We start from the raw sequence: 27,128 nt of genomic DNA on the forward strand, positions 1-27,128 counted from the left end.
GATGGAATAGACGTAGACGGTACCCAAAAGAGCCATTTTACGAACAGGAGGCAAATATCCAAAATCTTTCCACCGACTTTTGATCCATTCGATCCATCAAGTATCCAAGGGACCGGACAGACATTCGCTCAACTCGTATCTCTTGGACGCGGCCACCAACAGCAGGAGCTCGGTGCACAAGGAGGTTCTTGCCCGTCAGCTCAGTCAGTTTTTGACTTGCCCACGGTCTGCATATCGGCTGAGGTTGCCGTCTCGCCGCCAAGTACTCGTCGCGGCCAGGTCGCACTTTCCCCAGGGCCGCAGCTCGCGCACCCTGGCCCCTATTCTGACCAGCACCTGCCCAGCCCGTGAAGGAAAGCCCAGGCCAAGCCTAGTCAAGCCCGAGTTTGCACCAGACCAGTCCACGCCGCCGCCCGCACTAACAGCCAAGTCGGACCACGGACTAAGAGAATAGACATCAACGGAGCTTGGAGCCAAATACGACGATTTATCAAACTCCAAGAAATCAACATCGTCACGGTGCGCACAGGGTTGGCGGACTATACTAGTTGTCGTTATCTCGGCCTTTGGCCCATTTCATGGCACACATGGTTGCTGTTATTTTTTTCTTCCCGTGCCGAATCTGATTGCCACCAACGTGCGATCCACAGGCACATCGGCCGATTCGACTTGCAACCGGTGGTGTCAAGTCGAGAGGCAAGAGGGACTGGAGGGAGCGTTGACTGTCAAGGTGTCAACCTGACTGGCCTGCTCGGTGCAGTCTGATTCGAAGATTCTCTGTCCGACATTTCTCGAGTTCCCGCACAGTGCGACTTTGCTGAGAAATCATCTTTTTGTCAGCCAGTCAAGAGACGAGCAGTGCGCAATCCGTGCAAGTCCACGGCCGTTGCTCCTTCCCTGTCGTCTGTCTCTCCCCCCCCCCGGCGCTGGCCCCAAATTTTTGGACCCGCTCAAGCCTGGCCACTTGCACCACTTGCACCACTTGCACAGCAGATGCCAGCAAAGAGCCTTTCCAAGACCCCCCAGGCGCCGCCATTCGCTTTTTTTTCTGCGCCTTCTTTTTTCGCTGCTTCCTCACAACGTCATCTCTGACGTCTTTCCTCCCCCAAAGTCGAGCCTGAGCCCCTTCACGATCCTCGTCTTGTTTGCAGTCGCTCGACACAATCCCACACAACAGAGCGCGCCGTCGTCCGCATTTGGTTGCAATAACGGCCTTGCGACGCACCGCACCGTTTCTTTATTTTCAGTTTCGCTTCGAAGCCCAGCTTTCTAGAGCCGGGCGCATCTTAGTTGGGAGGGAAACTGCCTGGTAAGGCCAATCGCCGAAAAAACTCTGGGCGCACGCACTGAGTTTTCTTGGCTCCTGGTCCATCCGCACCAGACCTTAGTTTCTGTTGTGGTGTAAATCTTCACCCGGTGCAGAAAAGCGTCTTTGGGTTTGCAACGCTGGCGACCGTCAACAACATACTGCCTGCACCGCACCGCACCGCACCAGACCCGACTTGACACAATTACGGTTCCCCGGTCATAAACGCCTCTGACATCTGTCGTCGTCTCTGACCTCATCAGCCCTCTTTTTCTTTTGTCTCTTGCATCTTCTCACGTCGCCTGTCAACCTTTTGGCTCGCCCGTCTACCCCACCCTTACCCAAGCCATTCCCTCCCCCAGAGTTTAATACATCATACATCATTGTGTCATCATGGGGACTTCTCCTGCGACCGAGTCGAAGTCCCCCAAATCGTCCGGCAACAAGACATCACGGCAAGGTGAGCCACATTGAGCCTCTCTTCAGGGCCTCCCATCCCTCCTTTTCCATCCCGAGTGCCCATTGTCACCCACTCTCTGCCTTTTTTCCATCCGACATTGTTGTATCCTTCTCCACCTGTCGTCATATTGCTTCAGTTCAGTTCCCAACCTACAACCCTATTCCTATTCCACCTGAGCATCGTTCGAGTCACAGTACCCGTCGGTTTGTCCCAACCAGTCATCGCTTTTGAACATCGTCACTTACACGTGTTTCTGCTTTTCCAGATACAGCTTCCAAATCCAAGACCGATTCCGCCGTAAAGACTGACGGCGCGTCTAATGCGGAAGCCACCAAACCACTCGCACCGCCGCCTCGACCTGGTCAACAACCACAAGGCAATAATACTCCCGACTACTTCTCTGGCCAAGTTGGCGGATCTCTCAGTCTGGAGCCCAATCCATTCGAACAGTCTTTCGGGGGTGGTGGTGGCCCAGAAACCCCAGGAGGCACAAAACTTCCTTCTGTCGCGGCCTTGACCTCGCCGTCTTCGCTTTTGCCCGGCGGCAATAGTACACCGTTCAACTGGGGAGGAGGTTCGCTGCGCACCGGTCCTCTAAGTCCTGCAATGTTGTCAGGACCCGCCAACGATTATTTCAGCGACACGCACCACATTCGCGGCGGATTTCCAACACCAAACGAGTCGTCGTTACGATCTGGACTTACACCTGGAGGCAGCGGGTCTATGTTCCCGGCGCCAAGCCCAAACTCTCAAGCAATCTTCGCACAGCTTGCTAGCGGAGGCGCGACCCCAGGCACAATCGACTTCCATCGAACTGCTATGAGCGCGGCTGCCGCTAAACGCGAGCAAGGACAGCCACAAGCACAACCGCAACCCGCAACGTCACAACCGGCAGACATGCCAAACGGCACAACTGCTACAGTTAAAACAGAACCCAAACAGGCATCCGGACCTTTCGACCCACACGATAACGACGCCGCCAACGGCCTCTTCATGCTCGCGCAAGGTGCGCAAACCAGAAACGGAAACCAGGCATCAACCCAATTTGGCACCTCAGCTGCCCCTAGCCACGCTCACCCGGCTCCAGCACCAGCTCAGGCTTCAAATACATCACCAAAAATGTCGACCAGCCATGCGGCTTCGCGGGGTGTCAGTGAAGGCACTAACGGGTCCGAAGAGAGCGAGCAAGCCACAAAGCCAGCTCCTAAAGGCAAAGGAAAGAAAGCCACAGGTGGTGCCAATGGTAGAAGGAAAGCGGAAGATCCGCCCGCCAAGGCACCTCCTAACAAGAAGCTCAAGGGCAATACTGGCATGGCAAATGGAATGTCACCCGAACTGTCGGATGACGATATGGATGATGATGGAGATGACCCCAATTCCAGGACAAAGATGACTGATGAAGAGAAACGCAAGAACTTTCTCGAACGTAATCGGTATGTTGACAACCTCGTTTTTATTTCATGCAAACACCTTGTGTGCTAACGCCGACATTTAGTGTTGCTGCTCTCAAGTGTCGTCAACGTAAGAAGCAGTGGCTTGCCAATCTGCAAAACAAGGTTGAGATGTACAGCAGCGAGAACGATGCCCTCACTGCTCAAATCACCCAGCTAAGAGAGGAAGTCGTGAACCTAAAGACCTTGTTGTTGGCGCACAAAGATTGCCCCGTTACTCAGCAACAAGGCCTTCACGGCGCCTTCATGTCCGGGGTTGTCGAGCCTTTTAATGCTCAGATGAATCCCTATGGAATGGCCGGCCCTATGCCCAACCAACAACAGGTCATGGCTGGTCAAGGAGTCCAACGCCGATTCTCATAGAACGAGACAGATCCAGTTGATGACCAGGACCCCTTTCTAGACAATTAACGACCGATATTGTCTCCCCCACCAGTCCTTGATTCTTTCATGGACGGGCTTCATGCGACTTTGTTGTGATGATCGGTGGGGTGGCACGGACTCTATAACCGGTCCCATCAAATCTAGCTTGTTCTGAGAGCCCAAGCGATGATGTGTTGATGTGGTGATCCTCTTGCGGCGGAGGACATATACAATACATCTTTTCGGTCATATTTGCGTTGGCTTGTACAACAAACACATGATGAAATCTGGGACGCTTCCTTTGGGTTCGGTGAGCGGGGACAAGAGTGGGAAAAATCTATCGAGGCAGCACCGTAGCTGTCCTGCGCGACTTCATTCAGGCTAACGTGGCGTGGCATAGCCCCTCATTTAGAGAGGGATACAATATGTCAGCCTGTTGCATATCCAATTATGTACATTTAAAGCACACGCACATCAAAAGGTGTTTGACAGGGTGAGATTTTGAATTTGTTCGAGGCGTTGAGGAGGAACTTGTACTCTTGCGGGTAACGTACGTGGTGTTTTTAGGGTTCTAGTATTTTCCTCGGCAGCGTTAGGCAATATGAGGCTCCGATTATAGTATCATGTTGTGGTGACACTGAGAAAGCTTTTGAGACGATAGAAATGATAGGTATATATTGCAATGTAATATGTTATGAGGTTCAGGAAATACGGACTGGCTACCGTCTTTGACGATAATTCCATAAATTACGAGCGGTCTAGAACTGTCCGCTAACGTTACTGTTGCTCCTGTAGTACCGTTTCAGTGTTTCCTGTAATCGCGCGGCCGTTTTAAACGTTCGACTTGCATGAAAGCCAGCGTAATTTGAGAGGTCCAAAATGATGCCAAACAAGAAACATGGAGGAAGCTGTGAGAATTGATGGTCCAATCACAGCCGTTGGTGGATATTCTGCAAGAGTGGGGAGCAAATGGCCTAAAGGGGTTTAGCGGGATACTGGTGGTTCCCTCACCTCTCAAAGGTAAACAACAAGAGCCAAGTTCCTCTCCACGACAAGACTATCGCCATTCCCGAGCGCCCGGGCTTTCACACGACAGAACATCATTTCTCCCAGGGAAATAAGAATATCAAGCGCCAATTCAGCAGTTTAGGTGGACCAAGGGAAATTTTATTGCGCTGGGAGTTGGGCGAAACGCGACGCATTTTACGCGATTGTTGCGAGATTCCGAAGGTCAATCCGGCCATCCATCCACCACGCGACGACGACGGCAGCTGGGTGGCTGACCACCACAACCATCACCAGCCGACCTTTGTATTTTTTACGGCTCTCCACGCGAAATACAACATATACTCCATGAAGTCGCCCAATTAGCCATCCATGACGACTCTCGTGGCGACTCAACGGGCGCTAGAACACCTTAGCATGAGCAACCACCAAGATCGCCGACAACCCAAGCGCCCAGCCGGTAGGTCTATCGCGGGAAACAAAGGCATTGAGGGGATGTGCTGACATTGGACCAATAGCCGCGGCTGATTTTGAATGCGACGATGATTTCCAGTTTGTTCGAAAGGCGAAGAAGACGAAGACGGAGGAGACTGGGCTTGGGAGCAGGACGACAAGACAGAGCCGGACAGGATCAGCACAGGCTGTGACGGAATCTACAGCGCCACCGACGAGAGATGCGGTTCCGTTATCAACGTCGGCGACACCGGGCAGACGGAAGTCTTCGCGACGGAAAGCAGCGGATGACGTACATCAAAATGAAGAGACTCAGGCTCCAAGGAGAGCAACGAGGAGAAGCACGCGTTCAGCTACGGCCGAAGCGGATCAAAGCGCGCAGGATTCACGACTGCATGGCAGAACAGGAACGAAAGTAGCGAGCCCGGATAGAGGACAGCCATCGAAACCACGACGATGGGAACCTTCACCAACGCCACGGAGACCGACAGAGACCAAGATTGCTGTTCCGATGAGCGACACTCCGATTATTAATCGAAATAAGGAGATGCGCAAGAAGGGCGGGAAAGGGAACAGACGGAGCAGTTTGGGATCCCGCGGGCGGAGAGCAAGCTCCCTCATACAGAATGGGCAAACAGCATTACCGCACCGCGACGTGGATACGTCGGAATTCTACAAACATATCCAGGCAGAGGCGGTGGAACCAGAGAGGATGCGATACTTGTTGATGTGGTGCGGCAAGCGCGCATTACCAGATAAACCGCCTCACGGGACGCCGAATGCGAATGCAATACTGGGTGGTATGTACTTTGAATAGGTCGGGGGAAGTGAACTGAAGTTATTCTTGCTAACGGATCAACAGCACTAGCAATTCAAGACCAAATATCAAAAGACTTTGCTCAAAGAGGAGACTTTTCAAACTGGTTCAGCAGGGACGAAGACGGACCGAAGCAAGCGGCTATTCTAAAACCGAATCCCCGGAATATCGAACTAGACGAAAAGTTGGTCAATTTGGAAGCGAGGATAAAAAAGTAAGGACATTTCTTCGTACATACCGCAGAATCAAGCTAACAACCCACCAGGTTACAAGAAGAAAAACAAGCCTGGTTAGCAATACGGCAACCACCCCCAGACATCCCCCCCATATTCAACTCCTCCGAACCGCCGAAAATCGAACTCCCCGACTTCAACCTCCTGGAACCCGAAGATGTCAAAATACGGAGCTACCTCGCCGGCGAACTCGTCCCCTTTGCCGACATGCGCGCCAAGACAGAAGAGAGGATACGCAAAATCCAGTCATCTCTCGAGTTTGAAGTGGACCAGTTGGCGGACAATGTGCACAAATTAGAGCAAAGGGTGCTAGTGGCGGGCAGACAGGCCGATAAAGTGCTGCGTCATAGTGCGACGCGCCTGAAGGAGCGGGAGGATAGGGACAAGATGAGCGCTGGGACAAGGGATATGCCCTTGATGGAGGTGCTGAGGAGTCTGAGCAACATATTACCAGAGGGAGGGGGGTGAAATTGCCCAGTGTTCGAGGGCACCGCTTGTCACTTTATGAGTTTGATGACGCTACGAGGCATCTTTTCTTTTTGTTATTTGGTCACACACCACAGGGAGCAATTCCGGAAGGGAGGCATGGTGAATGGAAGGTTTTTCATGTCATTTGGGTAATGTGAGCGTTGGAGTAGGTAGGCTTTTTGGCATGGCGCATGGTTTGGTTGGACGGTGGGAATATATCATGTTGATACTGCTGAACTGCTTGACTGCTTAACTGGGTTGAGTGTCCGATGAAGTCTATTATTACGACCATATAGTACAACCACAGTATGCCACGTCTCTTACAAACCCATTTCTAGAGCCAACCAAATCTATCATACACCCATTCATCCCCATCAACGATCCTCCAACGCTGGCATAAACGCCATACCACCGCCCTCCCCCTCTGCACTCCTACTCCGAACATGCGTCCTCAGCATATCCAACACCTCACTGCCCCTCCACCTCACCGGCACAGGCCGATACGCCGGTCGAAAATTACCCACTGTCTGCGCCCACTCCCCCTTTGGAGGTTCCTCTCGTACAAACGCATCCCCTGCGGTAGACGCACTCACGTCAGACGGATTCGTAGACGTATACGAGTCAGAGGGCTCGCGCTGCGTAGCCCAGTAGTATATGTCCCAGTCATTTTCGTCGAGCAGCGAGTCGTACTGCGCGAGGAGGGGGCCCGACATGTTCTGCAGGTGGGATTTTGCGAATGTCGAGAGGAGGAGGTCTGATTCGAGGGTTCCTCGTTTGCGGGATTGGTCTGCGCTTGTTAGTGGAGGGAATAAAAACAGAAAGAAAAAAGTATCAGAGGGAGAGGGACACGTACAGAGGAGGCGCGCGCGCTTGGTGTCGTCTGTTTCGTTGGTTCGCTTGATGGGGGCGACGCGGAATTTGATGCCTTGGAGTTCGCCGACGGCTAGTTCGGGGTGAGCCTTTGTGGAGGAGTGCCGGGTTAGGAGGGAAGAGCGCCGGATGGCGGTGCGTAGGAAGGACATTTTTGTGGTTGTTGTGCTGTGCTGCGATGTGAATTGGTTCAGATTTTGTATTGTGTCAAGGTAAGGTGAGGTTGATGGTGAAGAAGCCGAGTGGTACTTTGAGGTTGCCGAGAAGCCGAGTGGGCCTGTGGCGATGGATCTGGATCTGCGGCACGATCTATGGGAACTTGATGGTGCATGACTTGCTTGAATTTAATGGCCGTTTAATTGGCAGGCACTCATAGTAGCGAATATTCTCACTGGAATTTATCACATGTGCCATCTGCAGTACAGCAATCGTATTATGGCCGTCAGGTCTACCGTAAATGCTACCCACACAAACAGCCCACCACTTTTAATATCGATCTTTTAATATCCCCCCATCCCTTGTCGTCCATCATGATGTACAAACGCCAGCATGTCAGGTTATTACTTTGCCGCCCATAAAACAAAAACCGCAGGGCGGCCAACCCGTGAAACTACCCAGTTAGAGAAAAACCACCCCCCTCGCAACGACTCTAGTCCCTTGGAGTTTATTAAGCCTCCACATCTCCAAACGCTGGCAACGAGCCCAAAAAAGCATCAAGATGACATTGTTCCGTCCAGGGTACTAGATAAGATGCTTGGAGCGGAAATAGGCACGCAAGTACATAATCTGCCAAGCCCAAAGACCAATCAAAATCCACGTGGTCGTCACGCCAAACCACTTGACGCGGTTGTTGGTGCTCTCATTCGTATCGCGAAGCTTCTGCTCTCGCTGGCGGAGGTAGTCCATCTCGTGGACAATCTCCTCGGTCAATTCCTCGATACGGCGGAGTTCGGCCTCGACAGGCTTGAGCTTCTCGGTGGCCTGGATGGCGCTCCAGTCTTTGGCATCGGCGCCAATGTCAATGTCGAGCTCGACGTGGCGAGAGGCAGGGTTAGGTCGACGGGCTATATACAGTCAGCGTGCACTTCTCCCACAGCGAAGAAACACCGGTCCACGTACATCCTGAAAGCAGATTCTCAAAGCAGACATCAAAAGCAGCGTCAGTGTGAGACTGAAACGTCACTCTCGACTCGCCGACAATATCTCTAGGCCGTCCGTACTCGTTGCCCAACGCATCGCGGACCTAGCATCGAATTAGCATCTCTCCCCCTGGCAAACTCCTCTGGGTGTGGTTCGACGTACGTGCATATTGACAACCATTCCGTCGCCTTTGGAGCCGTCTATCTTAGCTGTAACCACAACCAGCGTCTCCTGTCCGACAAAGTTGCGGATACACCTCTCCTTCTTGTGGCTCTCGCCGCCGCTGTGCGCAACCAGATCAAACTTGAGGGCGTTGGCCACTCCAACCAGCACCAGCAGGCTGCAGAGCCATTGCAGCGTTGAGCGTTGTACTGCCATGGTTGTTGTGATGCGTCGATGAGCTTGACGTTGTTGACTTTGCAAAAAGGGATAACTGGACACGGAGGGAAAGGAGGTCGGTCCCATTACACTTTCACACAATCCACACCACAAAAGCACCACCTTGGCTCTGGCTTGTCAACTTGCAAGGTGTCGCGTTTGCGAAAATGGCATGGACTGAACGGGACCAGGGGCCATCCAATCAGAGCTGCCTCGGCCCAGGTGGCGCCGCAAGAATGTCAGAGGTCAAGAGTTCGATCTGAGGTCACGTGTGGGGTCAACCTCAGTCGTAGCCTTGCCTGGGACTGCATCAACGGCCGCGACGAGGCTTTGCTGAAAACACCATCGTGAGCTTCTGTAGCTTGAATCCTCGCATCTCCGGCACGAATTGCAGAGCAAAACCGCCAAAATGCCAAAATGTAAGTTTGCATCCATACACCATTCTCTCAGATACAATGTTCGCGCATGCTAACCAGCCAAATAGTCTTTTGTAAGCTCAATCCTCGCCACGTCCTGCCAAATCCCCTCGACCATACCAACTAACATATCCAGGCGACTACTGCGATGTCTACCTTACCCACGACTCCATGAGCGTGCGCAAGGCTCACAACAGCGGAAAGAACCATTTGCGCAATGTAGTAGACTACTATCAACGTACGAAACCACCTCCCCCACGAAAACCACACAACCAGCTAACTGGGCACAGAAATCGGCCACGAAAAGGCACAGTCGGTCATCGACTCCATCACTTCATCCTACGCCGCCGAAGGCCAAGCACACGCGAACCCAATGCTGCCGCAGAACCAGCCCGGCAATGCTTTCCCCCCGCCATTTCCCTTCCCAGGTACGATTACCAACAGACCCCCAGACCATACACAAATCAACTAACTATTTATCAGGCGGCCCTCCCCCATTTCCCGGCATGCCTGGTGCAGCTCCTGGCCAATTCCCTCATGGAATGCCCCCTCCTCCCGGCGGTGGTCGCGGCATGCCTCCTATGCCTCCTTTCCCACCTGGACCTAATGGATTACCTGTTCCTCCTCCCGGAGGCTTGCCCTTCCCTCCACCTCCCGGAGGTCTTCCTTTCCCCCCTCCAGGAGCTTCTGGCACTCCTCCGAATTTCCCTGGTGTGCCGGGAATGCCTCCTCCAGGTCAAGGCTTCCCACCTGGATCTGCTCCACCACCTGGTTTCCCCGGCGGACCTGGCGCGCCTGGACAGGACAGGAGGTAGAGACTACTGCCGAGGCAAACACGGGCAGGCGATAAATGATGGCATAATTGATTTTACTCGCGATTGCATTAGGGAGTTACTTGGCGTTACGGGTTGACTGGAATGTAAGAATTAAACATGAAACATGGCACGTTGATACCGATGCCAGTATGCACGGCCGAGAAGAGCTGGAGTAGGCAGACTCCTTAGGCATATTAGATGGAATCAAAATTTGAAAGACCGTTTTCATTGCGCACAAATTTTTGTTTCATTCCGCAAAGGGTTATGAATGGTAACACGACAGCACGTCATTTCCAGCACTCCGAAAATCTATAATACATGGACGCTCGTAAAAAATCTCGTCTGCAAAAATATGATGTTACGCTTCATGAGAGCAACAGCCACGCCCATGACGACTCATGGCAATTGAAGCAGCCCCAATCAAAAAAATCAAACAGATACCAAACCATCAAAATTCCTCAATCTCGCAATCATTATCGCATCAGCCGAATCAAAAGTAGGCGCCAAACGTTGTTGCCACCTAAGCTGGATATAAACCCTTCGTATCATAAAATTTCAATGGCATCGTAAAACATCAAAGTCATGTCGCTCGTAAATTGTCCTTCTGGACCATCCATGTGTGCGTCGTATCATATATCTGGGTCTCCCACGAACCATTCCCTCTCGATTTTGCCCGTTTTTACTTCAATAAAGTAGACATTTTTTCTGACACACGAATCCCTTCCCACCTGTGTTGTCTAAATCCGATCAGGGTAGTTTTTTGGAGGATCTTTGGTGGTATTGGTTCTGATGACATCGCCAACACCATCGCGAACTTCTCTAGGTCCGCTAATCATCTGTCGAAGCTCCTGTGTTCGCTTCTCTCGTCTTCTCTCACTCCACATTCGCGACAGGTTGGGCAATCCTTCGAGTCTGCTGCTTAGCGAGGAAGACCGGCGTAGTTTCTCATGACTTGACCGCTTTCGCAAGGAATGACCACGCCAGAACCCCTTCCGTGGGTTGCCCTCCGATACCGGCCGTTGATAGTCGCGAGAATTCACACGATGCCTCAGCGATTCAGCGCTCGCTCGCCGACGCATCACTCTCAGATTCCCACTAGGTGTTCGTCGAATAGTGCGGCGTTCCGGCCCAATGACAAGGTCGGTTTGATATTGACTTCCGCGAGCTGGCATGATTGCAAATGTTTGCTTCAATTTTGTGCTAAGCCTCCGCTTTGGTGGCCTTGGTCGATTGTCGATTGGAGGATATCGATAGACTTCGGTGTCCCTTTCCTTCTCGTAGCGACACTCGTCACAATCACAGTTATCCTCAGGATCCCACTGTGGTCGCCAATGAGGATGCAGCTTATCCTGTTCCACAGGCTCGTCATCTCTTTCCCCGTAATATGGATCCATGTCGGGGTTGATCGATTTGGGTCCGATGGGATCAGAAAAGTTCCGAGGAGATCGAGAGAGAGAAAAGGTCCGAGTGAGGAAGCCTGGTTGCTTTGAAGCGGTTGGGGGATAGCTTATGGAGTGTCTTCGTCGACTAAAGGCTCTTCGAACAATAGAAGGCCGTCGGCTAGGTTTCTCGGCCACGGATTCATAGAAATCCCCCAGCTGTTTCGTCTTCTCTTCAGCCGGCGTGAGCCCCGAAGGTGTAGCGGGGATGAAGTTGATGGCCGGTGGGTGTACAGGCGGTTCCGGTGGTGCACGAGGATTTCGAAGTGGCGAGTCAACTTCCTCCAACGATTGCCGCTGCTCGGGTGTTACTAGTCCTCCCGCAGGGTTTGTGGTGGTGATTATTGGAAGCTCGTTTGACTCAGCTATCGTGGCATCCTTCTCCGTCGAATCAGACGTATCTGATGGCCGGGCAGAGTGATCAACCATCAAGACCGACGAATTTTGATGGGGATACATGTGGACAGCTTGTGCTTCCGAAACCTCGAGGGCTGTCCAGTTGGTTTCTACCGAAACTATCGAGAATGGCGTGGTGCGAGATGAATATTTTCTTGCCGAAGCAGCGTCATCGTGATGGTCCACGCCAAGGGTGTCCACTGTGAAACCTCCGCCTTCAGAGCGAGGGCTTTTTGGCGAGTGCACTGTGACAACGGGCGATGTTGGCACTGGTGGTACCGGTAGCGGCGGATTTAGTTGTGCTTTGGTGGCAGATGTTGCCGCCACGGGTGCTGCGGGCACCGTCTTCGGTGGTGATACCTTTGCAGTCTGTCGGTGTACTTCGTTCAAGGCCTTAAGACTCTCGGCAGTCAGAGAACCTGTCCGCGATGTAGTTCGGCTGGTTGGAGCCGACAACGATGAAGAACGTGCTGGGATAGTGGGCGGAAAATCTATGGTTCGCTGTTCAGAGCGATCTGATACAGATGTAGACCGATCCCACCGTGACTGCCTCTCGAAAGAGACCTCATCGCTTGGAAGAGGTGACCGATCGAGAGGAGAGGACCCAACGCTTCTAGTTCTAGAGTGTCGGCTTGATGTGGATCTGAGTGATGGCTCCCTCGATTTGGATTTATGCGATGACCGTCGATCCGGGATCACCACTACAGGTATGCCTCCATTCTTCCATACTTCGCGCCTTGCACGCCCGCTCGCCATGGTGTTGGAGCTAGCAGTTGAAGCGTAGCTGTCATGTCGATGGCCATACTCGTTTCGCAGTGCAGGTGCTGAGGGCCACTTGGGCTGCTGCAATTCGAAGTCATCTGTGACAACTCGTCGGCCCGGGGGGCTGGTTTCTCTGAGCGCCCTGCGCTTGCGGACGTGCCGCAAGGTCCTCTGTCTTTGAGGGGTGGTTTGATTGTCCACCAAAATTGCCTCTATCACAGTCGATGGCGTGGACTGGCTGGATAGTCCAGAGAGTCTCCGTGAGTCTGGAAAGCCCGACGTCTCTGAGCGTGTGCTGCCCAATCCCGTGCTCTGCTTGTGAGGGGTTGTTTTAGGTGATGGTTTGACTGTAGGTGCGTCCTGAAGCGACATGCTTCGGACAGCCTTTGTCGCATTCGTGGAGGTTATCATATGGTCTTCCACCACTGTGCGCTTACCCCCATTTGTTTGTGGTGTCTTTGGCGTAACAATGCTTGGGCCACGTCTGCCTATGGAGACTATTCGTTCGAGGTTATCATCCCATTCTTGTTCTACTTGGTCGGGTGAGCCCCATGCACCGTCAAACTTGGCCAATTCGCCTCGGGTTCGGGGAGTGTAGCTCTCATCATTGTTCGCAGTAAGACGCTCGAGGGCAAGGTCCAAGGCCCGAGGCTGAACGACCCGACTACCTCCAGCTACCGGTGCTCGAAGAACTGTAGTTTGCGACGGCGTCGAAGAAGCCAAGGCGGTTTTCACAGTGGACATGGCGGCTTCATCGTCGGACGACAGCGGTTCTTCCCGGGCTGTCTTAAACGACTCCGTGCGAGAATCTGTCGTGGCAGTTGCTGACCTAGAGTTACCGCGGTCAAGAGTAGCAGGACGTAAGGCGCGTGGGCGGCTGGCAGGCTGCGGTGGCGTCACATCCGGGGTTGGAGGGCTACGTTGATCTGGTGGTGTTGCTGGTGGTCGTTTTGACGAAGCCTGGGGGGTCTGGATAATGACATCTGGAGGTGAAGGACTAGATGATTGAGCTGGATGGCTTCCAGAAGATGCACGAGAGTAGCTTGGGGGAGTCGGTGGTAGATCTGGACCTGTTCCTATTCTCCTCGGTTGGTGCTTCAATGTCCGTGGACTGGAGGGCTGTGAATCAAGGAGACCAAGGGGAGCAGATGTGTCGATGAGCAGGTCGTACGCTGTGGGTACTGATCGAGTTTCGTCGACGGTTCGTTCATTCCTTGGGTGAGGGAGAACCTTGTGTTTCTTGAACTGCCGTTGAGCATGTAAGCCCGCCTCCAACGGGCTCTGGTTATGCTCAGGCAATGTCGGTGCCGTCATTGTGTGTGATGGAATGACGGCATTCGGCTCGAGCATGCTCAACGAGAGAGGTGACAAGAGCCAGGGGAAGAGAGTTTTGGATGCTGTTTTCTGGTGGCGGCTGTCTTGAAACAAGGGATCCTGTGCATACTGGACACGGACTGGTCGGTATTTGGCGACGCCATTCAATTGGACAGATGGCTCAACATGAAGCAAACAGCTGCTAATGCGCCAGGAGGGTTTCTTATGGGTGATGGACGGGTGAGAGTGTATGCGTTTGATCAAGACGACGGATATTGGCGACGTTGCTGGATGCGGTCCCGAGACACGGAAGCAAGCAAGCAGGATTCAAAATAGCACCGGGTGAGATGGTGAATAGGGGCCGTGGTAAAACAGGCGAACCAAGCCAGAGAGGTGAGACGGGTTCCTAAGGGAGTATTTCTGTGGTGTGACTTGGCAGGTCCAGGCTCGCGGTGAGATATGAGAGGAACAAAACTTGAGCAGCCAGTGAGGGGCGATGATTCCAACAAATGATACGGGCAAGTCTCAGGGCTGCCGTGCGCCGAGGTGGGACGAGGTTACGAAGCCAGATAGGATACGAAAAGCAAAGAGGCAAAAGCCATAGCGACGCGGCGCAGCACAACAGTTGCGACGATGGCCTCAGACGGGCGATGGGCGACAAGGTTTTGGGGGTTTGGACAACTCAATGCAGATGGAGTCGCTGAGGATGATGCCAGCACACGTAAAGTCTTGGTACTTCAAATGGGACTGGAGGGGAGGATGGTCGTCGATGACTGGCAGATTCCTCACGGTCTCACGCCCACACTCACGCTCATGCTCATGCTGACCGGTGCAGAGTGGGCAAGTGGGACTGAGACTGGGAGCAAGGAAGGTAAGGAAGAAGGAACGAAACGGCAGCAAAAGGAGGACCACCAAGCCTCTACTGCACGTCATTGGGTGAAAAGCCGGGCATGGGGTGGATGGGCGAATGGGGTCCCTGACGCAAGAAACGGCGAATAGACCAACCTGGTAGCCAAAAGACAGGAAGGTGCAAGAGATGTCATGGTGGGAAGGAACGGCGGCGCGGGCCTCAACTGCCTTGCCCGTAGTGCCCGTCCATTGCCCGTCCCCTTGGCCCTTTGTCCATCCTCCTCCATCCTTCATCCTCTAACCTCTGCTCTGCTCTGCTCACCTTCCCCTCTCCCCGCCCACGCCGAGCCTGAAAATCCAGATCCCTATTCTGGCAGTTTCCACTCAACCTGGCTTCGTCCAAGGGCAAGGTTTGAATGTTGGCGCCACCAAAGCCGCCGGCGGGACGGCGCGGAACACGACGCGATTTTCAAAGAAAAATGAAATTGGGCTTCTCAATTGTGACCCGCGGAGGGTCCTGGGAGGAAGACGTGCATATTGTGACCCGACAGCGACCACTGAATCTATCAAATGAGCTTCGTCCGCCTTTGTCAGGCATCACAGGGGCGCTTTCTTTTTTCCTTTTTCCCTTTTCTCTCATCTTCTTTCTCTCTCTCTTTCTTTCCTTCTCTAATTCGAAACGCGCTGGATTGTTTGCTGAAACAATTTACTCAACTTCGCTACTAGAAAATATCTCAGAAGTGGGATGGTGGAGGGGGTCTTGACAGGCATCACCAACTGATGACTGATGCCAGGACACTCCGATCAACCACCACTACGAATGCTCAGACCAGACTCTATATTGATCCACGACAAATGGCGGCGTCAGTAGTTTTGTTGGTCTCAATAGGTCAGTATCCTATGCTTCCATCCTTCTCGGCCTGCGTTCGGAATACATTCTCAACGGTTTTTAACCGATGAGCCAACCAACCCTTCGCCTGTGACAATAATCTGGTCGAGAACGTGCAGACAAGTGGACCGCCTTTATCATTCCCATCGCTCAGCAATACTCTATATCCGATACACCAACTAGCAACCGCATTGCCAGCCCGCAGCTGCAGACAGTTCTCATGGTGTGTTACCACCCTGGCCGAGTTGCAGCACACTGTTTCCCATCAATCAATGCCTTTTTTCCTCACCAGCACCAGAGCGCGACGCAGGCCTTCCTCCATTCGTCTGCTTGGATTTCCGGTTTAGCCTGTGCAGTTGACATCCCAACCCCCTCCTTTCTGTACCTCCTCCACCACAATCCTTCCCTCCCTTTGGGATGCAGACCAGTCACGCTGGCAGAATGGCACGGGGCTACTCCTACCCTCCATCATCAGCACACGTTTTCAATGCAAACCAAATACAAAGCATGCTTGTTTCAGACCCCCAGAACACATCGGTGCAGTTTGCCCGCATGCTATCGTTGGGTGGACACTGGGTTCAAGAGCTATAATGTGCCTTGGATCCCGTGACATATGTTCGCAAGAGAGCCAAGCCTTTGCTTTGCCCTGTGTAAAACTGGTTTCCTAACGCAGTGTCGATGCTAAAGGTTCTCATGTGCCCTAGTTTCTCCTCACAATCTGCCAACCAGTGTTGCCTGTGTATTGACCAGTGAAGATAAACCGCACCACCTCCTTGACCAAAGCACGATGTGTACGCAAACTGTTGAGAAATTCTAGACGTAATCGATCACAGTATGTGCACATACTCTCTTGGGTTACTCGAGTTATCAAACTACATGTGTGTCCGTCAACACTGAAAAACACATACCGTACCTAGGTAGACAATGAAATACGATTGAGGCATCCGTCAGGTTGCATGCTAGGGTAACCCGCTCCATGTCCCACTTCATGTTCGAATTATTCGGCCTCGCTAAGATTGTACATGACATGCAAACGGCGAATATTTGCACTTGTTCGCTGCTTCTCGACTGCCAAAGAACCGTTAGACAACCCTGTCGTGTAATTACGAGTTGATCAGAACCATGATCGAGTCTGCCTTACTTTTTGACATTTGAGTGTTGACCATAGTGAATTGATGAGTAGTCACATGGTGTTCACTTTCTTCTCACTTTTCTCTCAGTTTCCGCGCCATTTGTTTACAATTTTCCTTTGGTATACGAAAAAAACGGGAGCCCTTTCTCGTCAACAGCACTATCCAACTTATCGGCCGCCATCTATAAAAGTTTTCGGTGCCTATGTGCCCTGTCTTATCCCCAGAGACATCACAGCAATCGTCCCGATGACGCCAAAGAGCAGGATCGCGGAAAGTGATTCGAGCTATCGTACGAAATTACCAAGATGCACTTGCAACGATTGCCAAATCGACTTCGAATACGAAAGCGAGGATGTTGAGGCAACCTCAGAGCTCTACGTCACTCTCAATGATACCGAAGTTGGCGTTACTCCTGTCTGGGTTCATCGAGAAGGCTGCTGCTGCCAAAGAATCATTGAAAGATACACTGCAGAAACATGGTAATTTAATCATGTCCCGGTGGGAAAATATGAGCCAAACAAAGCGCCAAGCGATTCTTGGCAAAATACAACCACCCATTGGACCACTACTGGGCTTAGATATATGTTGTCTCTGCAGCCCAGTGTTTTTCTCCTTGGGAAATATGCACAACACGACGCGGAATCAGATTCTACTCCCGTGGATGACCATTGATCGACTTGCAGCCAACGAATCATTGCTATTTGCTCTGTTGCATTTCCGAACCGAATATGCTCTATATGAGTGGGCAGCTTTTGACCACAGCCAGTTACGGCAGCCATGGAAGCTGAGATACCTCAAACCCGAATGCTCCGATAAATATGCTTCAATGCATGGATCAAACTACGGTTCTATTGTGAAATACGACCGTGATGCTGCCGTCCGTGGCGCCATTCTCCAATATCCTTATGCATCCTTGGTATTAGAAACACAAGCACTTTTAATGTGTTGGCTTCGCGACATCGTCAGCGGTATTCTGCATGGCGTCAGCACTTTAATTGTTCATGGCTGCCGTAGGTGGAGATCCGAAGTAGCCAAAGGATTCAAGCACCGTGGGAAAGCCGAGTTTTGGTTTAATTATGCCAACCAACCATTTTCCAACCCAGTTGGAGAAGGTCTGGATTACATTGCGTCCGTTTTGAGAGCCCGCCAAGAAGAGATGGAAGATTACTTATCCCATCTTCAAGCCTCCCCCGCGTATTTAAGGCAATACATCAAAAGTATAAACGACAAAGCCACCTTCCTATGGGATGTACGGCAAGACGCACACGTGGTCAAACATCTGTTGAGAGAAACGGACAGCTACTGCAGCTTCACAATGCTTCAGGAGAAATTTACCATCCTGAAGCACATCCTTAGTCACCCTCCCTGTGCAGATGAGCCGCGGCTGCTTGAAGTTCAGGAGCACGGTTTTGTGAGGTTGGAAAATGCTCTCTGGGAAAAGATATCTGCCTAGTGTGCAGAATTGTACTGGGACTTTCTTCATTCCCCTGGGTTCAAGGACTTATTCAACCATGACCCGGCCAAAGAAAAGTTTGGTGGAGCCTTATACCCACGGGTGCGTGGAATCAAATACAACATAGCAGATATATACTGGAGAGACCCGTTGGCTTATTATCTTTTACATCTTGGACTATTCGGAGTTAAAGGGTTACGGCAGTTTGGTTTGGCGGACCTTCTTGCAAACTTAGAACGCCATCTCAAAAGCAATCCTGCAGAATCGAAAAGAATTTATCCTGCCGCAAGGAGAGATATCAGCAACATAGCGGCTGTGAGCGAAGTCACCCATCACTTGAGGCGGTTTAAAAGCAGCTGGTCACGACGGTTTGTAAAGAACTTCGCCGAAGGCCAAATAGTTCCGGGGTTTGAATTTCCTCCATTGAGATTCTTTCCACTAGCTTACTTTGAGCTGCCGATGAAGTTTATTCTAGATGGCCAATACATGCTATTAGCCCTCTTCTACAACAAACCAGCTCCAAACGGCCCCAAAGGTTTGGCTCGACTCAATGAGTCCAGGAGTCAACGAAAAGCAATTGAGAAGTTCTGGGAGATGATGCGGAAAATATTGAAGGAAGGTTGCCACGATTACTCTCACAGTAATGAGAACACCCGCAAATGGCTGGCTGCATTGTCATTGCATCTCACGCCTGAGTACGCTGAGGCCGTGAGACAGGAGGAGTCGTCGTTTACCCTACTTACCGAGACAGAGCCCTCAAGAAGCCGCTTTGCTTATTCTGAAGTCTGTAGCCCCAACAAATCCAAGTGCATCGTTGAAGTTGTAACGACCTCCAACAAGATCAAAACTAGAGGCACCGCATCAGAAGAGCTGGAGTCTGCTACCGAAAACGGCGATACTACAGAGATCCTGGCCGTAAAACGACGCCCAGTTGCGAAACATGACCTGGAGATTTTCTGCCTCATCTTCCCCGAATCAGCCGAAGAAAGGTGCAGAACCGTCTCGTGGGACGAATTCGTGCAGGCCATGAAGCATGCGGGCTGTGTGGCCATCAACTGCGGCGGCTCGGCCGTACGCTTCGAACTGCAGGACACATCAGATGAAGCAACATCGGAGAGCAAGTCCATCATCTTCCATCGCCCGCATCCAGTCCCGAAGATTGATCCCATTATGCTGCGATCCGAAATTGGGAGACGACTTACACGACGCTTTGGGTGGACTAGGGAGCACTTCGTTCTCGCTGGGGTTGACGAGACAGCGGAGAAGCCAGTGCCTACTGCTGACGATAAATGAAACAGAACTTGCGGTCGGCCTAAGCCGTCATGGAACTAGTATCTATTGTATGAATTTTGTGCGAGTACGATGTCGGAGCGGCGAATACTCAAATTGCAAATGAAGATCTGAAGGTGATATTCTGGAAGAATAGAGACTTGAGCAGGATGTCTCGATACGGTAACTAAACAACAAGGAAGTACAGAAAGGACATACATGGCGCAAAGTGTTGTATTTGGCGAGGATCGGAATAGGGAACTACTTTGAGTGTTCAGTTTACAGTAATAGAGTGTCTACAGTTAATGGAACAACCTAAGTAAGCTTGACAGTGTATTTAAAGTGTGCATAAAGGACGAACCCTTTCATGGTGCTGTCATGCCTCCAATGCTGTGTCACACCTATAGTTAGTGGCAAAATATTCTTCTCCAAGGCGAAGCAAACGCTGACCTCAACAGCTCGTTCTCTCATACGTGGCAAGGTTGATCAATTGAACACATCTAGAATCCAGCATTAGCAAGGATGGCGCCCAGATAAAGAATTATGCTGGTCAAACGAGCTTAGCCCAGTAACACGCATTGTATATCGCATAGAGTGCGGCATAAGGCTTAGTGGTTGTCGTGGTTTTAGTACATAACATAAATAGTGACCCAACTCTATTGTAACAGCAATTCAGCGTGGGAATATTGAACTTATACATACCATACCTTTCTCTAGTGTCACTCCCGAGAACACTATCATGCCTTTGGAGAAAGACCGCCTCTACGTTGGGTTATGCGCTCGAGGTGTTCCAAACAGGTTTGCTCACTGTGAAGTCCAAATGCCAATGAAACTTTTCGTTTGATTCTAACAACAATTAGGTATTACTGGGCGCATATTGTTCAATTGGCCCCAAGAAGGAGTCATCCGCCATCAATTTCACGCGAGAAGCTCTCTCGCCCTGGCAGGTAACCCTCCATGTCCTTTTCATACAGCTGTTCTGACAGCAATGCACTCGGAAACGCCATCACAGACTGGGAAACTGGGAGGGATGCGGCTGTATGTCTGTTGATGAGAATTGCAGTGTTGGTCGATTTGATGTGTATTACCAACCGGAAATATAATATGGCGGACTTCGAATGAGTTGTTCAAGCAAACACGTTGGTCCTAATGCTATAACCTGTTTCCGTTACATTCAACTCTGACAAGACACTCAAATCGATACCCTTAACGGGCCTGATCGCTGTCGAATCATCATGGCACTGGGCTAATGATGCCGCAATGCCCGCCAAGGGCAGCACCGGGGTCTCTGACAGCAAAACATCTAGCTGTTTCCCGCGTGCGACCAAAGCCATGCCACTTGACGATGGCCGTATCAACGCTGAACCGCTGAAACGGCTATGAACGGTCTGTTTCATCAAGATCAGGTATCAGAACATTGCGCGGAAGGTTTGGAAACCTCGCCCAGGCCATCTGTCTGTTTCCAACCTATGCATCAAAGTCAAACCGTTCCAACACTTGGGTGAAGCTCATACAATGCGATTCGTGGCCGAAAAGACATCCATCCCAGTACCCAAAGTATACTGCGCTTTCACCGACAAAGGCGCAACGTACATCGTCATGAGCATGATCCATGGCCACATAGCCTCCCACGGCTGGGATGCCCTCCCCGAGGAATCGAAAGCTCGTATACTCCAGCAGCCACGGCAAATGATACAAGAACTTCGCTTCATCAAACCTCCCAAGACAATAGGTATTGCCAATTCAGCCGGCGGCCCGTTTATGATTGTCGTTTACTTCCAAGCTATTCTGGGGTCTCTATACATCAATTCACGAATTCCACGAGGCATTGATAAATGACATAAGCGTTGAGACAGACTACGAGACTATGCCGCCAAACTTGTCAGAAATATTTCGCTTTTATCGACAATCATTCGGCATGCCTACCTTTACGCACGGAGACCTTAGCAAGTCTAATGTATTGGTCGAGGGAAGCCAAGTGGTCGGCATTATTGACTGGGAAACAGCAGGGTGGCTCCCCTACTATTGGAAGTATACTTGTGCCAGGAGCGTTGCGGTGAATGGTTTCACTGAGAGTGCAGTAGATACATTCTTGGAGCCGAAGCGTCATGAGCTCCGGATGGAACATATTCGGAGACAGTATTGTGATTTCTGAGTGAAACTTGGGCTGTTAAGCAACGACCATGAATGGGCATGACTGGCACTATGGCAGACCCCAATGTCTCCTGGTAAGACAATACGCTCGATAAGACGACCTTGTTCAGAGGATTCCGCATTCAAGGTGAATCACAAAAGCGACGACAACTTGGCACCGCTCTGAAAGAGTGCCGCCTTTACGTGCAATTAAACGGAGTACCATGGGCGAGTATTAGGCGCCAGGAAGCAGGTATTACAACAGTGGCATTATTAGATCAGCAACAAAGGAAATACTGCGCCATAGCAAGACATCTTAATGTCTGGTATACTTGGATATGGGTAAACACTTGCTGTTACAGGTGTACAGAACTTCTGTCTCATCACATCAACCCATGATCTACGGAGTACGGAGTAATAGACATCTCTGCTCCCGCCGTCACACGCCAGCATAACACAAGAGTGTAAGCATATGCCGCAGATACCATGTACGCAGATACCATGTACGCAGATACCATGTACGCAGATACCATGTACGCAAGCCCCTCTTCAATAAATCATGCAAATTTCCAGTTACCCAGACAATGTTGATCAACATCGGGACCTGCCCGTCGTCGCACCGACATACATTACACAATAGAAAGGATGACAAGCGAAGAATGCCTTATGCCACGGTTGTCAATTCCTTGGAAATGCAGTAGTCCCCGCACGAGGATTGGTTGACGATCCGGGCGTTCGTTGCTCTTATCCTAACTACATTGCGCTAAGAGTAGCAAACAATCAACGAAAAGGCATGGAGTACACCATAAATTGCCCAGTAGATTGGACAGCACATTATGGAGTGGTGTTGGTCGAGCTCGCCAAGAGGGTAGGAACCAACAAAGGGCATCATACGAGACCAGGTCTAAGTTTTTACGAACGGTCATGTCTTGGAATTTGTGACAAAAGTGGTAACACGGAGCATCGTCATTGGTAGGCATGTCGTGTATTATTGTGAGACAAACTGGTCGGGATGGTGCAGCTGCGGTGTGATTGAGAGCTCATGGGTTTGTCCCGAAAGGCGACTTTTCGTCTGAAGTAACTTGGGGGCATTGGAGAGGAGCAAGGAAGAATATCGGATGACAATGATATTGGTACGTAGTAGGTTGTCTGTGATGTAGTTCTGCAAAATGCGGTGCCTTGGGCAGGTTAATGACGATAGCCAAGGATTGTCCTGGAGGATGATGTCGTTGCTGTGACAAGAGCCACGCACAACTACCGACCCTTTATGCCATCATGGATTTTGAAACAATGTAACCATATGAGATGGGGCGGAAATAGCTTTTTGGCTCCCGGGGGGCTGCACGCATCGTCAGTTGTGCCTCAAGGCGCAGCAGCCAGTATATTGGTTACAACGCGTCAAGAACATGATGCCTTCTTCATTTGTTCGAAGCAGATGAAGCACAACAGCCTCATGTTCCTTAGATTTTGACAAAATGCCAACGTAGCATCAGGTCGGAAGGCATCAAGCCCTGCGGACTGGACCAACGTTGGGTAGCATTTGCTATAAATACTTTGCGGCTATGGAATACGGATCTTGGAGCGTGATTTGGAATGAGTTTGGATGTCAAGGCTAGCTAACGTGTCAGCCCGCCGGGACATGTCAAAGAGAGGAACGGCCGCCATATTACGCTTAAAAGAAACAACCTAGAAGAGAAAAAGGATTTGTGGAGTCTGTGGAAACCAGATGAGAGGAAAGTAGTGAAACAGCCTCCGGCTATTGGAGATCTGGCAAAACAGCACGGGTGATTGTGGGCGCATGGGGCATAATCCGCAGAAAACGTGCAGATGACAGGGGGTACAAGCTCTCGTATAAATGTGATGGACTCGAGGGATTGAGAAACTGTGCGACGCACAGATAGCAAGTAGGACATCCGACGACGTACTTCATGGCGGATAGACGGCCGCTCGAATTTGATGATTTCCGGTCAGCAAGGCGAATAGGAGTCGTGATCAACGAGAGAGTGGGAGATCAACGCCAGCTCGGCCTTACTGAACAGAGTGCAGGGTCATCAGAAACAGACTAAATAGGATCCATGAACAGAATAAGAATGAAGGAGTCAATTACAAAAAATAAAACACACTAAACGCCCTGTGGTAGCATTTGTTCGTAATTTGGCACATCTCACATCTTGTCAGGAGGACAAAGTGACCCTATGACGACATGAGCGCATGGCCATGTACTCCGAAGTTGCCTGGTACAAAGTTGGGGGAGTGATGATGGTCAACTGGGCCAGGAAGGAGCATGGGAGGAGCACTGGGCAGGAGCACTTGAGCAGGGGCCAACAGGAAGGCTCCACTATGCTCTGGTTACATCCTTCCTAAACGGGTCTCCCTTCTGTGCACTGCGTGTTCCACAGACTCACAGACTGGCAAATAAGCCATTGATCTTGATGTATCAACAAATGTTCGAACAACGCCACCAAGTCCCTGCATTATTCCATTTGATCCTCTTGATGGCTCTGTCCACACCATTCCCGGCGACCAATGCCTAGCCAACTAACAAATACACTAACTGCCACATGAACGAAGCCGTTTACGCACTCCCCCTCACATTCTGCCAGGAACGGCCAGTAACGATGCCAGTTTTGATGGGCCACAACTAGTCAAAGCAAATTCACCGAATACGCACTTCAACTCTCCGAAGGCAGCATCAAAAATAACAAACCCGAAGTGCCCAACTTCTCGTATACGCACAGGCCTCATTCTGCTGGATGGATGGTTGAGGTAGAGGTCACCCAACAAGCGCACTTCGCCCATCAAGCGCCGCTGTGATCCCATCAAAGCAAGGCCATACCAGCTCCTTCAGGATACCAAGGTCTGTTCGTCAGAGGCTTCCCTGATTTACACATCCATCGACTCTCAGCCACGACACCTCGGCCGACTGCCGTGCATAGTCACAACTCAACTGGCCGAAATGACCCTGCCATCCGACTTTTGAGACACCATTTTAGTTGGTTAGCCTAGACTATTGTTGGGTGTGACCTCAACGGCCCCGGCACTTGCTGTACGGTCTGGTGCATCAACATTGCCCACCCTGCAGTTGTGCTGCTCAGTGACCAGTCAAATCCAAACAGGAGGTCCGGTGGCACATCGCCGCAGCTAGCAGCCCCCCGTGTACGACCATGAATATGGTCATGTCCGCGTATGCTATAAGAACCGAGCAGCCGCCTCATGAGTGCCGCATCGTGTCTTTCCTACTCTCGTGTGTGATCGATTCAAACAAACCGAAACCTGTGTCCTTCGCTTTGCATCTTGGCATACTACCACTATCACCTATACAGCAGACTCCTTGAGTCCTCAACAACACCACCGATTTACACACACCCCACATCACCACCTACGTCACTGGCATCTCGCAACAGCTCCCATCATGAAGACTGCGTTGGTTTTGCTCACTACTGCCGTCGCAGCTGTCTCTGCCGCTCCTAATGGAGGTATCCCGCCAGGAACGCAGATTAGCTGCTCCAAGGCCAATGGGAAATTCTGCTTAGACGCCACTACCATCGTGGACTGTGATGCCAACGCCGTTGGCACTCGCAGCAACTGCAACGACGTCCTTGCTGCTTACCCCCCTGCTGGACGTACGGCCTTGTGTTGGCAATCAGGACCTCAGGCTTTTGATGCTGTGTGCCAAAAGAGTGTAAGTTGTTCTTTCTTCCAACTGTTAGATATCATTCTTGCATTAACCACTTGACGGATGTGGTAACAGTGTGTTGTCTACACCCCGAAACAATCCACCCTTGCGGCCGACAAATGCACTGCCGGTGTTACGCCAACCCTCTATCCCACTGGTACTCAAACCGGAACCTCCACTGGTACTCGAACCGGAACCTCCACTGGTACCGCCAGCCAGCCGTCAGGAACGACCCAGACTACCCCATCCAACACGTCGAAAACCGGCGTTGTGACTATTCCTGAGGGCACCGGCACCCGCACGAGCCTGGGAACTGCCACCGTTCCTACTACCTCCCCCAGTAAGCTGACCTCAACTGGTACTTGGTCGCCTACTGAATCTGACGAATGCCCTGCCCCTACAGCATCTTCTACTGCCACTGGCAAACCTGGTAATACCACTGCGCCTCCTGGTACTAAGACTACCTCCAAGACTACAACTCCCACTGCTGGTGCGAATGCCAATCATGCCGTCGGTGCTCTGGCCGCTGCCGGATTCCTCGCTGCTTTCTTGTTTTAACCTAGGAACTATAATACGGACACATTCGGTCTGCTAGTTGAGCAAAGGTGGTGAAGTAGCCGGCGGGACGCAGTGACGCGAGACGCGAGACGCAAAAGTTTAATTTACCCTAACCAGAGAAGATATCCACGGGTCGACGTATTACACGACTAATGGTGCGGTTTTGACAAAGGATGCAGAGGTTACACGAGCACGATATCATTAATGTAGTAGAGAGCAATCATGTTTAGTAACGAGTTGTATGGTAGTATATAAAATAACAAACGCCCCTCGATGCTCTAAAAACTCCCGCCAGTCTAAACCTGTACACCGTCATAAATCGTATCCATCAGGGTATCCGCCTCTTAAGCAATGTACCTCAACCTGTGTCATTCTTTGCCCGCCCAGCTTTTCTCATCAAAGATCCACAACGACGGTGCCTCTCCCTCGCCTCGATACGAATAACTCAAATACAAGGCGTACCGAAACATGGCCGCCTTCAAGCCCTCCTCCGACATATCTCCAACATCACGAACCGTCACTTCCCTCGTATTACTCTCCGGTTCGTCATCCAAGCAAATTCCACTATCAGAATCCCACTCCACTTCTTTCGGCGGTTTCCACTGTCTACCGTGAAACGCAATAAACGCAGCGAGCAAGAAACTCTGCGGAAGGGGTATATCCTCCGGGACGCTACACCGCGGAGACCAAATAGACGTGACGTTTCGCCTCCTCGCTTCACTAGCGCCCTCTTCAAGCTTCAGCATCGCGGTCTTGAGGTCCGTGAAAGATGGGATGGTCGTGAATATTTGGGGTGCGAGAATGGCGTTGAAGAGGTGGCATGTTAGGCGGGTAGAGGGCGAGGGCGGTAGATGGAGGAGGATTTCGCGGATGATTTCAGTAGGTAGGGAGTTCATTTTGGCATGTTTGGCGGATTTGGGATATGGAAGAGGGATGGGCTATATGATATTTGTTTGAGGGTCATCAGGGTGCTTGACTCGGCTGACGGTGTTGTTCATCGCGGGATATCGCCTTGGTGGGTTAATTCACTGGCGGTGGCGGTGGGGCAGTTGGACTGACGTGAGCTTACTATGGGAATTTGG

The 27,128-nt window shown here is 51.3% G+C and overlaps 11 protein-coding genes across 11 annotated transcripts; 7 read left to right on the forward strand and 4 right to left on the reverse strand.

Moving 5' to 3' along the window:
• Nucleotides 1–1,699: 1,699 nt before the first annotated feature.
• Nucleotides 1,700–3,580, forward strand: VFPPC_14220 (bZIP transcription factor (AtfA); the record flags this gene model as incomplete). Its single annotated transcript, XM_018291989.1, has 3 exons — nt 1,700–1,766; nt 2,032–3,199; nt 3,262–3,580. 3 exons carry the CDS (start codon nt 1,700–1,702, stop codon nt 3,578–3,580), a joined length of 1,554 nt encoding a protein of 517 aa, XP_018139624.1.
• A 1,377-nt stretch (nt 3,581–4,957) lies between these two features.
• On the forward strand, nt 4,958–6,556 carry VFPPC_18113 (Mis12-Mtw1 family protein; the record flags this gene model as incomplete). The annotated part of the gene is made up of 4 exons (XM_022429769.1): nt 4,958–5,045; nt 5,104–5,838; nt 5,901–6,069; nt 6,121–6,556. The coding sequence occupies 4 exons, from the start codon at nt 4,958–4,960 to the stop codon at nt 6,554–6,556; spliced, it is 1,428 nt and encodes a 475-aa protein (XP_022285181.1).
• Nucleotides 6,557–6,930: 374 nt separating this feature from the next.
• On the reverse strand, nt 6,931–7,578 carry VFPPC_14221 (TPR repeat protein; the record flags this gene model as incomplete). Its single annotated transcript, XM_018291990.1, has 2 exons — nt 6,931–7,343; nt 7,410–7,578. The coding sequence occupies 2 exons, from the start codon at nt 7,576–7,578 to the stop codon at nt 6,931–6,933; spliced, it is 582 nt and encodes a 193-aa protein (XP_018139623.1).
• A 589-nt stretch (nt 7,579–8,167) lies between these two features.
• VFPPC_16578 (ERV25 protein) lies at nt 8,168–8,944 on the reverse strand (the record flags this gene model as incomplete). Its single annotated transcript, XM_018294331.1, has 3 exons — nt 8,168–8,490; nt 8,546–8,669; nt 8,729–8,944. The coding sequence occupies 3 exons, from the start codon at nt 8,942–8,944 to the stop codon at nt 8,168–8,170; spliced, it is 663 nt and encodes a 220-aa protein (XP_018139622.1).
• A 409-nt stretch (nt 8,945–9,353) lies between these two features.
• VFPPC_07367 (U1 small nuclear ribonucleoprotein C) lies at nt 9,354–10,175 on the forward strand (the record flags this gene model as incomplete). The annotated part of the gene is made up of 5 exons (XM_018286237.1): nt 9,354–9,363; nt 9,429–9,434; nt 9,497–9,598; nt 9,651–9,788; nt 9,844–10,175. 5 exons carry the CDS (start codon nt 9,354–9,356, stop codon nt 10,173–10,175), a joined length of 588 nt encoding a protein of 195 aa, XP_018139621.1.
• A 737-nt stretch (nt 10,176–10,912) lies between these two features.
• On the reverse strand, nt 10,913–14,086 carry VFPPC_07368 (hypothetical protein; the record flags this gene model as incomplete). The annotated part of the gene is made up of 1 exon (XM_018286238.1): nt 10,913–14,086. One exon carries the CDS (start codon nt 14,084–14,086, stop codon nt 10,913–10,915), a length of 3,174 nt encoding a protein of 1,057 aa, XP_018139620.1.
• A 633-nt stretch (nt 14,087–14,719) lies between these two features.
• VFPPC_14222 (hypothetical protein) lies at nt 14,720–15,085 on the forward strand (the record flags this gene model as incomplete). The annotated part of the gene is made up of 1 exon (XM_018291991.1): nt 14,720–15,085. One exon carries the CDS (start codon nt 14,720–14,722, stop codon nt 15,083–15,085), a length of 366 nt encoding a protein of 121 aa, XP_018139619.1.
• Nucleotides 15,086–18,869: 3,784 nt separating this feature from the next.
• Nucleotides 18,870–19,703, forward strand: VFPPC_07369 (ycfA-like protein domain-containing protein; the record flags this gene model as incomplete). Its single annotated transcript, XM_018286239.2, has 1 exon — nt 18,870–19,703. The coding sequence occupies one exon, from the start codon at nt 18,870–18,872 to the stop codon at nt 19,701–19,703; it is 834 nt and encodes a 277-aa protein (XP_018139618.2).
• A 1,491-nt stretch (nt 19,704–21,194) lies between these two features.
• VFPPC_07370 (hypothetical protein) lies at nt 21,195–21,518 on the forward strand (the record flags this gene model as incomplete). The annotated part of the gene is made up of 1 exon (XM_018286240.1): nt 21,195–21,518. One exon carries the CDS (start codon nt 21,195–21,197, stop codon nt 21,516–21,518), a length of 324 nt encoding a protein of 107 aa, XP_018139617.1.
• A 3,706-nt stretch (nt 21,519–25,224) lies between these two features.
• On the forward strand, nt 25,225–26,046 carry VFPPC_14223 (hypothetical protein; the record flags this gene model as incomplete). The annotated part of the gene is made up of 2 exons (XM_018291992.1): nt 25,225–25,494; nt 25,564–26,046. 2 exons carry the CDS (start codon nt 25,225–25,227, stop codon nt 26,044–26,046), a joined length of 753 nt encoding a protein of 250 aa, XP_018139616.1.
• Nucleotides 26,047–26,414: 368 nt separating this feature from the next.
• On the reverse strand, nt 26,415–26,942 carry VFPPC_14224 (cyclin-like F-box; the record flags this gene model as incomplete). Its single annotated transcript, XM_018291993.1, has 1 exon — nt 26,415–26,942. One exon carries the CDS (start codon nt 26,940–26,942, stop codon nt 26,415–26,417), a length of 528 nt encoding a protein of 175 aa, XP_018139615.1.
• Nucleotides 26,943–27,128: the final 186 nt, after the last annotated feature.

Source organism: Pochonia chlamydosporia, chromosome 7, assembly GCF_001653235.2.
Source record: "Pochonia chlamydosporia 170 chromosome 7, whole genome shotgun sequence".
Classification (NCBI taxonomy): domain Eukaryota; kingdom Fungi; phylum Ascomycota; class Sordariomycetes; order Hypocreales; family Clavicipitaceae; genus Pochonia; species Pochonia chlamydosporia.